Source organism: Salvia hispanica, unplaced genomic scaffold (genome assembly GCF_023119035.1).
Source record: "Salvia hispanica cultivar TCC Black 2014 unplaced genomic scaffold, UniMelb_Shisp_WGS_1.0 HiC_scaffold_976, whole genome shotgun sequence".
NCBI classification, from domain to species: Eukaryota; Viridiplantae; Streptophyta; class Magnoliopsida; order Lamiales; family Lamiaceae; genus Salvia; species Salvia hispanica.
In genome coordinates this window covers 1-11,000 of record NW_025952772.1, presented here as the reverse complement: position 1 = coordinate 11,000, position 11,000 = coordinate 1, and the positions used below count along the sequence as shown (strand labels likewise).

The 11,000-nt window shown below is 39.0% G+C and overlaps 2 protein-coding genes and 1 long non-coding RNA gene across 3 annotated transcripts; 2 read left to right on the top strand and 1 right to left on the bottom strand.

The window, feature by feature from the left end:
* Positions 1 to 1,708: 1,708 nt before the first annotated feature.
* On the bottom strand, positions 1,709 to 3,766 carry LOC125200457 (protein NRT1/ PTR FAMILY 4.6-like). Its single transcript, XM_048098103.1, has 4 exons — positions 3,709 to 3,766; positions 3,254 to 3,465; positions 2,756 to 3,178; positions 1,709 to 2,665 (listed from the first exon to the last, which is right to left on the bottom strand). Exons 1-4 carry the CDS (start codon positions 3,764 to 3,766, stop codon positions 1,709 to 1,711), a joined length of 1,650 nt encoding a protein of 549 aa, XP_047954060.1.
* LOC125200458 lies at positions 2,189 to 3,733 on the top strand. The gene is made up of 3 exons (XR_007172728.1): positions 2,189 to 2,417; positions 2,499 to 2,635; positions 2,726 to 3,733. It is a non-coding gene; the product is annotated as an uncharacterized LOC125200458 (long non-coding RNA).
* A 952-nt stretch (positions 3,767 to 4,718) lies between the features above and the next one.
* On the top strand, positions 4,719 to 6,974 carry LOC125200456 (60S ribosomal protein L23A-like). The gene is made up of 2 exons (XM_048098102.1): positions 4,719 to 4,973; positions 6,216 to 6,974. Exons 1-2 carry the CDS (start codon positions 4,812 to 4,814, stop codon positions 6,765 to 6,767), a joined length of 714 nt encoding a protein of 237 aa, XP_047954059.1. The 5' UTR covers positions 4,719 to 4,811; the 3' UTR covers positions 6,768 to 6,974.
* The last annotated feature ends 4,026 nt before the right edge of the window (positions 6,975 to 11,000 follow it).

Here is an 11,000-nt window from a genome sequence, read left to right as displayed (position 1 = left end):
CATGTCCGTCAACTTTCAGGATTCGACGATGGAACTGTTCAAAGAAATTCTGGTGCTAGCATCTGTGACTAGAAATAGTTTGGAACTTGGTTACAGCACCTGGGTGCTTGACGGTAACATGCTTCCACGTAATAACATGTCATTTTCGGATACCTTTGACCGCACAAATGACTTGTATGTCGGGAAGGCTAGTAGGATTCTTTTTGTTCGGAGCTCATCCTCTTCTTTGAAGATTTGGGCTGGCGATTTCCCTTTCAAGATTGCTTCATCGGTGGAGACTTTGGGAAAACTATCTGTTTCTTCGCCCATTTTTTTCTATGCTGTTGAGAATTTACTGAAAAAGCAAAGTATCGAATTTAAGAACATTGATGAGATGCACATTGGCTTGGATTTTGGTGCTCTTCAAGCCAACCCATCCTCATTTGACAGGGACAATAAATTTGTTATCTGGTCTTCTGATATAGAGTTAGGTGTATTACAGAAGCAACTTGCACATGTAAATTTGTGGTTTTTGGATGTCGATTCATCATGTTCTTCAGTTGTTTGCCATCCTTTGTAGCATTTGCATTTCCTTTGTACTTTAAACAAGAATGTTACTCGCAATGACAAAAATTTTGCTTCTACTTTTATACCTTCGTTATTGATTCTTGTTTCACATGGTTACTGACTCAAGATACATAATTGGTGCCTTTTTTAAGAACTGCTTGCTAATTGTGCTGTTATTCCATTTGTTATTATCAGGCCATCTGCAATAATTATTCAGATGATGACTCTTCTGTAACTTTGCATAAACAGTATTAGTACCATTCAGATATAGCGGAGAGAATGCTTATGCAATGAAAGTAGCAAAGCATCTACAGGCGTATGCACTGAAATTTTTGTGATGTTGGATCTGCATCTCTGCCGTCTACTTCTAAGGTGGCTTGAGGTAAGAATCAATCTACTTTGAAGTTTCCTTTTTCTGTTTACCATCTGTAAAGCAAAAAAAGTAACATCTCCTTTTCTGCAGCAGTTAGAGAGTGTGGAATTGATATTCAGTTCTTGTCAAACAATGGAACAAGTTCTACAGAGATTAGATAAATTGCTCATATCTTGCAGAGGTTTAGGGTTGAATTTTGCTGTTAAAAGTGGCAAGCATAATATTCTTGTCTTCTCTATGATGTTTTTGTGGGATTGAAATTAACGATGTTTCGATCCATATGCACAGGTGGTCAATTCAGATAATGGAACAACTCCACAAGGTGGATTTAAACTATGGGTCGATGCTTCATGATTTCGTGTGTATACTTTCTTCTTCTCCTTGGAACTAATTCAAATGCTCCCTTTGAACATTCTCTTCCTCTGCTTTACACTTCAAACTACTATTGTTTGTATCAAAATTAGATTCAAGTATTTGTTGGTTTTATAGATTTTATTGGATACTGCTAGTAATGCAGTAAATGTGTGACATGACTTGCATGTTTATATATACTGGCACTTGCAAGTATTGAAAATTTGACAGTTTATTCTGTTCTTGCAGGCTTGTTTTATTTATTTATTTATTTAAGTTTTATTTGGGTTGGGGGTCAAATACAGTCAATATATATTTGTAATATATAGGCATGGAATCCATTTTTTATGTTGTTTTCAACTTGAGAGAGAAGGATAGTCAAAACTTGAGAGGGTGCTTATTACAATAGTTGCTGGAACTTTATGTAGCCGGACTGTATTACTCTGAAGGTTTAGTCGCGTCTTCATCGGCCTCTTTTACTTGTGTTCGATACTTGTACCAGGATGCCCAGTAGAGATAGTTTCCGAAGTTGAGGGTGCTAAGGATGGCTAGAAACCAGTAGAAGTAGTCGAGCTTGTAATGATTCAAGGGAGGCTCCATCTCCGGTGCCTGCAGCCAGCCTTGTTTGTCACGTGAAACCTTCTCCGTCACTGCATTCACAATGTTCACAAAGGCGGTGCTCAAGAAATATCCAAAAGACAGCGACAGCAGCGCGAAAGATGTGGAAAGAGACCTCATCCCAGATGGAGCTTCTTTATAGAAGAATTCCATCAGCCCAACCATTGCAAACATGTCCGCAATCCCAAAGACTCCGTATTGGAACGAGAGCCAGAAAAGACTAATTGGCTTGAATGGGTCCTTGATAGCCTGATCCCTTCTTTTCACCTCCACCAAACCGGCTATCCCCATCGAGATTATAGACAGGACCAGCCCTACGCCTACACGCTGGAGCTGAGTTATTCCATTAGGATGCCCTGTGATCTTTCGGGCAAATGGGATGAAGAGGAACTCGTAGAGTGGAAGGAGAACGGCCATGAAGAGTAAAGGGATGACAGGTATCGAAGGAGAGGGAATGTTCAGTGTGGCCAAGTGAGGTTCCATGAAGTATCCTTGGACTACTGAGAATGTCTGCAGCTGTGCCAAGCAGGTATTCATTATGATCGTACTCGCAAAGATAGGTAGCATCCGTATCAATATCTTCACTTCTTCGACTTGTGTCACCGTGCAGCCTCCATCTGGTTGGCCGGGAATAGCTGCTTTGTCTAGGAACCTGAACTGGTTGGTGTGTGCAAGTTTCTCTACAGACGTATCTCCCTCCTTATCGTCAGCCTCATACAGCTCGTCTGAGCTCTCGGGGAATTTTAGGTTTCTGTTCCGAACTGCAGTTGTAATGACCTGAATACATCGTAAAATTTTGTCGATTCATTTGCTGAAATCCATAATTTGTTTGTACAGGTAGGTGATGATGAAGTTAAACACACAGACCTGTGATACCCTGACAATGGGGCTGTTTGCCAGTGGTTGGAACAAGTAGAAAGGCTTCCCGAATGCAAGCACGACGAATCCAACGAACGCTGTCACCAAGCCCGTGAAAAAAGCCCAGTGCCATCCTCTATTCAACGCAATCCACACGACTGCTGTCACTCCTATCAGCGATCCAACTGTCGTGCTGAACTGGTAATAGTTGAAGAAGCTTGCGACACCCTTTGCTCCTCCGGTCTCGTTACGGTCAAACTGATCCGCCCCGAGTGCAGCCACAGAACCCTTCACTCCGCCGCAGCCCAAAGCTAAGATGCATAGAGAAGCATAGAACATGGTGGCATCACTGCCCCCTATGCAGCTCGGCTTGTTGCAGGGGACGTACTCCGATTTCTTGGAGTGTGCTTGGATTGTTATCATCACGAGACCCTGTGAAAAGAAAAGAACCAACCACTGAGCACGAGTTTATCAGAAGAAACGATGTAAAACGAGAAGGGGGTTTACCGTAATTTCGAGAAATCCAAAAATGAGGCAGGTGTGTAGCCGGCTCAAGTAGTTGTCGGAGATGAAGCCTCCGAGAACAGTGAGCAAGAACGTCGAACCTAAGAAGTTGGTGAGTGTGTTGGCCGCCACCGACAGGTTGAAAAACAAGTGGAAGTAGAGAACCATGGTCGACATGTTCGCTACGAATCCGATGTTCTCCAACATTGCCAATACTGAAAGAGAAAAATGGAAACAATAATCACATTCTTGATGTCGTGAACATTTGATTGTACGGTCGTTCAGAATAGGACATGAGAGCTTATCCTAAAGACCAGTCTATTAGGAATAGAAGATAAAATCTACTTGTCTATAAACTCAACATCAGTTGTCTTACACCACCGATGTGAGACATTAGAGACTGTAACAACGTCAAGCATAAGTTTTTGTGTTCGGGATATTTTGGAGTCGTAACTTACCAAAAACAAACATGCATGCCCTGAATCCACCTTTTCTTTTCGTATCATCGTAGCTCATTGTGCCCTGCATAATAAGAATAGTAGAAATTGCAGTGAGTTTCAAACTTCTTGTACGTAAAATCCGTAATCTAAGATGATTTATAAACATTACACTTGATGTAATGATTTATAAAATCCTAAATTGAATAATCTTGTCATGGATGTCTGCATGCTAGAATATCCCATGAATTGTATTTTTCTTCCTTTCGAAGAACAGATTACTGGTCAAGTTTATATTTGAAGTGATGTTTTATGTGGAGAAATATTCCAAAATTAGGTGACAAATGAAGTAAACACCCAAAAAGTTTGACATAATAAAGTTTTTGGATTTTGTGGTTTTGGGAAGAGATAATGAAGTTGAGAGTTGGCTTAATCATCTTTAGCGTTGGATGCCCCCTCTTGTTTGGTATAATAGCAGCCAAGAAATGTAATTACATTTGTTTGGAGAAATGCAATATCTGTAAATTAATAAATGCAAAGAAGACGACATGTAAAGGAAATCTCATGATCATTTTTGTATTAATAATGCCATCGAGTTTGTAATCGATACGTTAGAAATAAATATTTTTTATATTAGCCCCTATTATCATATAACTTTAAAAAAAGTATGTACTCTAAAATTGACAAATAATATTATAAACTTTACCAAAGCTTGTTATTTACCATTAAAAAAAAAAATTCGGCTATATTAAATTAGAGAGTGTACTTCAAGAAAACTATCCTCAAATAATGAAGAATATGAAGCTCTTATAAATGTTGTCGAGAAATTAGGAAAAAAAAATTCGTATCATGATATTATTTGCCATAACTTTTTAGCCAGTGAAAAATAACAAACTCATATTATTTGTCAATAGTAAAATTCGTGGAAAAACCCCACCTTTAAAAAAAAAAACAATTTACTAAACGAAATTCGACCGATTGAAGTATATAAACAAAATAATGTAAATGATATGTGTCGAAAACAAATTATGTGGACGAAATAAAATTATTTATCCTCTAAATTTTGTGTCTCATCTTCTTTGGAAAAACCCAGCTAAACCCTCTCCATTCCGTTTCCAAATCTCATGAATCTTCAAATGATCGTCTCTTCAGTAGCTCCGCCGGCACCTGTCGCTTCTGGAATTCTCTTCCGCCGCCCCGGTGCGTTGAATTTTTCCTCCGGTGGCACCTCTTCAGCTTCAACAAAGCTCTCTTCTTTGTCCTCCACCTTTTTTCCCGTCCAAAAGGTGAGCTCATGTCTTGATTAAACGCTGCAAATTCATGTAGATATCTGACCGTTTCTGTTTCCTTTGATTGGTAAAAGTATATTGTAAACAATTTCGAATCCCCTGTTAATCCCTAAGGTTGTTGTCTAGATTATTAGGGATTTCCTATCCATATTTTTTTTACTGATATTTGAGTAATTAAAATCAGTCTGAATCCACATTTTCGTATTATATAATCCTTGTTAGCTAATTAGTTGGATTTGATAATTGAATTAACATTCGTTTATTGTAGTAATCTAATTTGCTTTCTTTACCATAAGCTACAAAATTGAGATTCTAGTAGTTCTCTTAGCATTTGATGTGATGAGTAGATGACCTATGTTGTTACGGGTGCTAACTTCGTTGAAGCAAGCCGGTTGTCATTCTGAATCTTCTCAACTATGCACCTCATAGAATGTCACCAACAATTTAGTGCTTGAGTTCAAGTATGCAATCTATAGTAGAATGGCGAATGGACTCGCATTGCATCTAGAATGCCGTGTTCCCATTTTAGCCTAAGCAATGAGAGTCCTCTATAATGTCTTTGTTGGCTGTGCGTCATATCCTGGGAAATTTACATAAACTTCTGTCCTTATTAAATTTTAAACAATCTTATGAAAACCATTCTTTCATTTTGAGTTGGCTAATTCGTTGCCTGACATCTAATAATTAGGAGTAGTATTATATTGCTAAACCACATTTTATTGGGAGTTCACCTGTGCTTTTTTGCTTCATTGTTCTGATCTATTTGAAACAGAAGTTTTATCTCTCGTTTCTTCTTAAATTGTTAAGGTTTCCTGTAAACTACTAACATAAGCAGTCAGTCCTAGTTTTCATAGAAAACTTGGTTGTACTGCGCCCCTATTATTATTTCAGAAAAACTTCTTCTGTAAAAGCTTGTAGGTCGGAAATTAAATCATTTTCGTTTTACTTGCCATTCTCTGGAACTTGAGTTACACAACGAGGAAGTCTCAGCCACAATTTATTTCACAATCCCATCCTTCAAGTTCAACTTTCAATTTCATTTTTTAACTAGCATCCACTGACATAGGTAATATTAGTCTTACTAATATAATCGTGCTAAACAAAAATCACAGTTTTAAAGAATATTATTTGGTTATCATTTGCCAACTATGAAGTCTGCAGAAGACTAATTCATATATGTAAAACTATTGTGAAAACTTATATTGTTATCTGATACTTTCTTCACTAATTGGAAAATAGGATGTGGTTGGCAGGTTCCAAGCATTGGAGACCAAGCTTCTAGATAGAGTTTCCGTGCATGCTGTGCCCAAGAAGGCTGAAAATTACTATGAACCTGAACCTTTGAAACAAGAATTCATGAGCACGGATGCCTTGAATTTAAAGTTTGAGGATGCCGTTTTCTTAGAGCCAGCGCCATTTTCTGCAGTAAAGAAATCAAAAAAGGAAGGTTCACAGTCATCTGCTGCGAAGAATTCAAAAAAGGAAATGAATCCCACGCGCCTTAACAGTAGTGCTGCTGTGATAAAAACAACTGACCATTTTCAAATCTTCAGATATCCTCTTGGGACGGAGTCTGCAATTAAGGCAATGTTGGAATGTAACACTTTGGTCTTTGTTGTCGACAAACGAGCTGATAAGAAGAATATCAGAGAGGCTGCCATAAATATGTTTAAGATAAGGGTGAAGAAAGTGAATACTTCGATCACGCCTGCTGGAACAAAGAAGGCTTTTATCATGCTGCCACCAGATATTAAGGCTGCGGACGTGGCTAAGAGGATTAAAATCTTGTGAAGATCATAGGTGTGATTTCTGGCCATGCGATTTTGCACTCCAACAATTTTATAGTTTTATCAAGATTCGATTATCTTGATCTGTAGCTGTATGCTGTGAATCTTATTGTGTCTGTAATCTGTATCGAGCAGAGCGTGAACGATTGCAGCAAGCTGCATTCTTGTTTGAGTTTTGAGGCTATAACAGATTATGGTATCTTCATCCTTATATGTTCAAACCTCACTGTTCCATTCAATTTTTCTTGAACTTTTTTGAACAATTGTTTCTTATGAGAAGAAGCCTAATAAATAGAAACCGCAATAGATTTGGAAAAAAAAAAGAGAAAAGGGAAAGGTAAAAGAAAAGGGAAAGAAACCATTTATTTACCAATTCAATCAGAAAATTTATCTCTATTTTCTTCCTCAAGTAATTTCACATACACTAAATTTGCGCTCGTTCAATTTTTTTATGACGGTCCATGGTCTAATTAATCTTAATTAGTGATTAATTAGGCTAGCTAATTAAAGAGAATTGTGGTAATTGTCCATTAATTGATGTAACATTATTGCAATATTGCCATGTAGAGGGACTAAAATGCTGCTGAAGCTGCCGGAATAGCAAATCTCGCCTCACATCACATAATCTTCGCCGGAGAATCGCCGCCTCTGAGCAGAGCCGCTTATTCTCGCCGCGGACCACTTGGTCCTGATGAACCGCCAGCATAACCCGGTTCAATAATTCCCGGTTCATTAACCGCAGCCGGTTCAGTTCGTTCCTCAAGTTCTCTAAATGCTTCTGTTTCCGCATGCGCGAGCGCCGAGCTGATTCCCGGTTCGACAATCTGCGCCTGCGCACTCTCTCGTCCACGACAGCATCGGATGCTGGTACTGTGTCATGTGAACCGGAGTTGGAATAGACCGGTTCTTGCGGGTTCAAAACAACCGCCGGTTCAAGGGCGTCCCAAGGGGGATAACCGGGTTGAGTGGGCCGAAGCGGGAGGTTTTCGAGAGAGAATAGCATGGGGCGGAGGTGTGGCCGGAGAGGGAAGGACGGTGAAAGGGGAGAAAGGGAGGAGAAGGTGGTGGTATTTAAGCAATGGAGTGGCATGGCATGGATGGCCCATGCAGGGGCAATTTCGTCATTTTTGGATAAACTTTTGAGTCATGAAAGCACTAAATGTGTGGGGTTTATCAAGGCTTTTTTGAGAGGGTGCATGGATTTGGTGCTGACATCAGCATTTGGGGGTCTAGTTTCATGCTTAGTCATGAAGGAATAACTATAAACGTCTAACTTAGTTGGCGTTCTTGATATACTCTTTTATTGCTTCATAACTGAGACACTTCTTTTTAACATTGAGTTTAAAAAATGGATGGTTTGTGCATCAAGTGTGTAACTAATAGTTAAAATAAAAAAGAGAACAAATAGAGAAAATAAAATAGAAAAGTGAATAAAGTAAGAAAGAGTGAAATTAATGACTCAATTATGAAGAAGTAGAGCGAGTATTTTTTCACTAGTTAATTGCGGACATTTAGTTGAAAGTTTGTAATATAATTTGAAATGTCGATCTTGGAAGTTTATGTTTACAATGACTGCAGTTCATTGTAGTATTATAGTCTTACTACTGGACAGGTGCAAGTTTTAAGAAATTGTTTGACAATATTTTAAAAAATAGTTGACTTGCGCCCTTGCTGTGAGCTTATCCTTTCTCCTTGTAAATAATTATTCTTTAGCTTTGTAGAATAATCTAGACCCTTAAAGCTCAATTAATTAATAAGTAAGAAACTTCACAACTTGTCGAGCGTAATCTGAAAAGAATGCCACGAGTTCTAGAAGACAACTCGAATTTAATCATTAAATAAATTAGCAATTAAAAAAATTGACTATCCATTTTCCTAAATTTATTCGTTTAGGGTGCGTTCGCTTTCTTGGATATACCAAGATTTGGGCCCATTTCTGAAATAATTATGTTGTTCACCTTTCTTGTTTCAAATTGAACGGCCCTAGAATTTAAAGTCGGCCCGCACTGTTGTAGTTAAAATTGCCCACAATTGAAAATTAACTTCAGCGTGTTTTTCAATTCTGGAAGCGGGGAGAAAGTCCAGAATTGGTAGCAAGATTACGGTTCTACCCTCGGCATTTGAAATTCACCCCCAAAAATCACATTCCCCAAATTTCTTCCAGCGCGAAATCCTCCAAACCCTAGTCCAGATGTTCTCGGCTATGCACAGCAAGACCACCCAATTGGTTCAACCACCGGCTCCTTTAGGTGAGTATCTGTAACCGATAAGTGAATTTGCTCCTTCCCTAAACCCTTCTGAGTTAGCGTGTGTGTTGTGTTTGTTGACGAAGAAATAGACTTCGTTGATATGTGATTCTTCATGACTGAGTACATATTTGTTGGGGTTCGTTTTTTATTGTTTGTTTTTCGTTTTTGTCGGAATCCGCAACTTCAAATCGGCGTGGAGAAGGTGTATTCGTGTGATTGGGCAACACATCAATCAGCTTAACTGGAGGTAGCGTTTCGAACGGTGTTGCGAAGAAAGTGATCTTGTTCATTCGAAAATTTGGGGTCTGTTACTCAGAAAAGTAAGCTGCTGTTATTTCCTGAGCCATTTATTTGTTTTGTGGTTTTTTGTTATGGGTGGTGAGAAATTTATGTGTATTCCATTGTGGAATCATTGATATATTTGGTTTCATTGTTGAGCCACACTGGGATCTACATCTTAACTAGTCTAAAAACACCTTCTGTATACAATATATAAGTGTTTGTGGGTAATTTAGTTTCAATGTCTGAGCCATTGCTAGAATGTCGAGCTCAACCACGAACGATGCACGCATCTACATGATGATGGAAGACATTTTGTCCGTGTTTCGTTTGGAAACTAATATGCTCATGACTCGGTTTCGAAACGCACGAACTGAACGGCGAAAGCGGCAAATACTGGAGTACGCCCGCAAATACAGTATTCTGAACAAAATTCCAGATCAGATCAAACATCTGGACCGTCTCTTGCATGTCACAGACACTACTTGTCTAGCCAACCTACGAATGGACCGCAATACGTTTGGAAAATTATGCCGCATTCTATCTGAACGCGGGGGTGTAAAGGTTGCTAAATGCTTGGGCATTGAAGAACAAGTAGCAATATTCTTGGGTGTTCTTGCACATCACAACAAAAACAGAGCCCAACAACACTTATTTTGGAGGTCTGGCTCAACAGTTTCGTTCTATGTGAACAAAGTTCTTGGTGCGGTTCTTAGTTTACATGTTGATCTTCTAACTCCTCCGGTTCCTGCAGGCGACGACTGTACCGACCACCGATGGAAGTGGTTCAAGGTACTATACAAATTACCATCTCTGTGAATATGATTCCATATGCTTTGTACATGTTTATGAATAGTGCAATATTATTTGGCTTCAGGGATGCCTAGGGGCTCTCGACGGCACACACATCAATGTGTTGGTTAGGTCCGCCGACAAACCAAGGTATCGAACGCGAAAAGGCCAGATTGCTACCAACACTTTGGCGGTGTGCGATCGCAATATGCAATTCGTGTACTTTTTACCTGGATGGGAAGGATCCGCTGGCGACTCGCGTGTACTCCGTGATGCTGTTGCTAAACAAAATGGGTTTAAGGTGCCAGAAGGTTAGTTGTGAAACTCCTTACAACTTTCTATTAATTAGTATTTTAGCACAATGGATTCAAGATGGTGAAAAGGTTCGGCACGGGTGTCATGAGGTTTTATTTACAGAATTGTGCATGTGAATGTATATGAAGGACAGAGTCTTCACTGATTTCATATTGTATAGTTAGTCTTATGCAAGAAATTTGTAAATTGAGTGGTTTACTACGATTGCCAACAAAATTGGTACTACTACTACTACTTTTCTTGACTTTTTGAGCTAATGGACACGTGATATTTTGCTGTTAGTAGCCGAGCTCTAGTTATCAAAGTGGGGTCACCAACCTCAAAGAAATACTACACATGTCAGGGTGAGCAAAAAAACCAAAAACCGAATATCCGAACTGAACCAAACCGGAAATTTGAACTTCGGTTCGGTTTTTTCGGTTTTTCGGTTCGGTTCGGTTTTGAAATCTTAAAAATTTCGGTTTTTCGGTTCGGTTCGGTTTTGTAAAAAAACCAAACCGAAAAACCGAAAAACCGAATTTTATTTTAATATATATATAATACTTGGTATTTAAAGCTCCAACCCTAATCCTCTTCTCCAAAATCACGCCTCCTCTTCTCCA

Bases quoted from the DNA above. Each gene is read 5' to 3' on its own strand.
- LOC125200457 (XM_048098103.1), bottom strand. From the start codon at position 3,766: ATGAGCTACGATGATACGAAAAGAAAAGGTGGATTCAGGGCATGCATG. The intron at 3,466-3,708 runs GTAAGTTACGAC...TTTCTCTTTCAG, and splicing joins GGCATGCATGTTTGTTTTTG to TATTGGCAATGTTGGAGAAC. The intron at 3,179-3,253 runs GTAAACCCCCTT...TTCTTTTCACAG, and splicing joins TTGGATTTCTCGAAATTACG to GGTCTCGTGATGATAACAAT.
- LOC125200456 (XM_048098102.1), top strand. From the start codon at position 4,812: ATGAATCTTCAAATGATCGTCTCTTCAGTAGCTCCGCCGGCACCTGTC. The intron at 4,974-6,215 runs GTGAGCTCATGT...ATTGGAAAATAG, and splicing joins CCTTTTTTCCCGTCCAAAAG to GATGTGGTTGGCAGGTTCCA.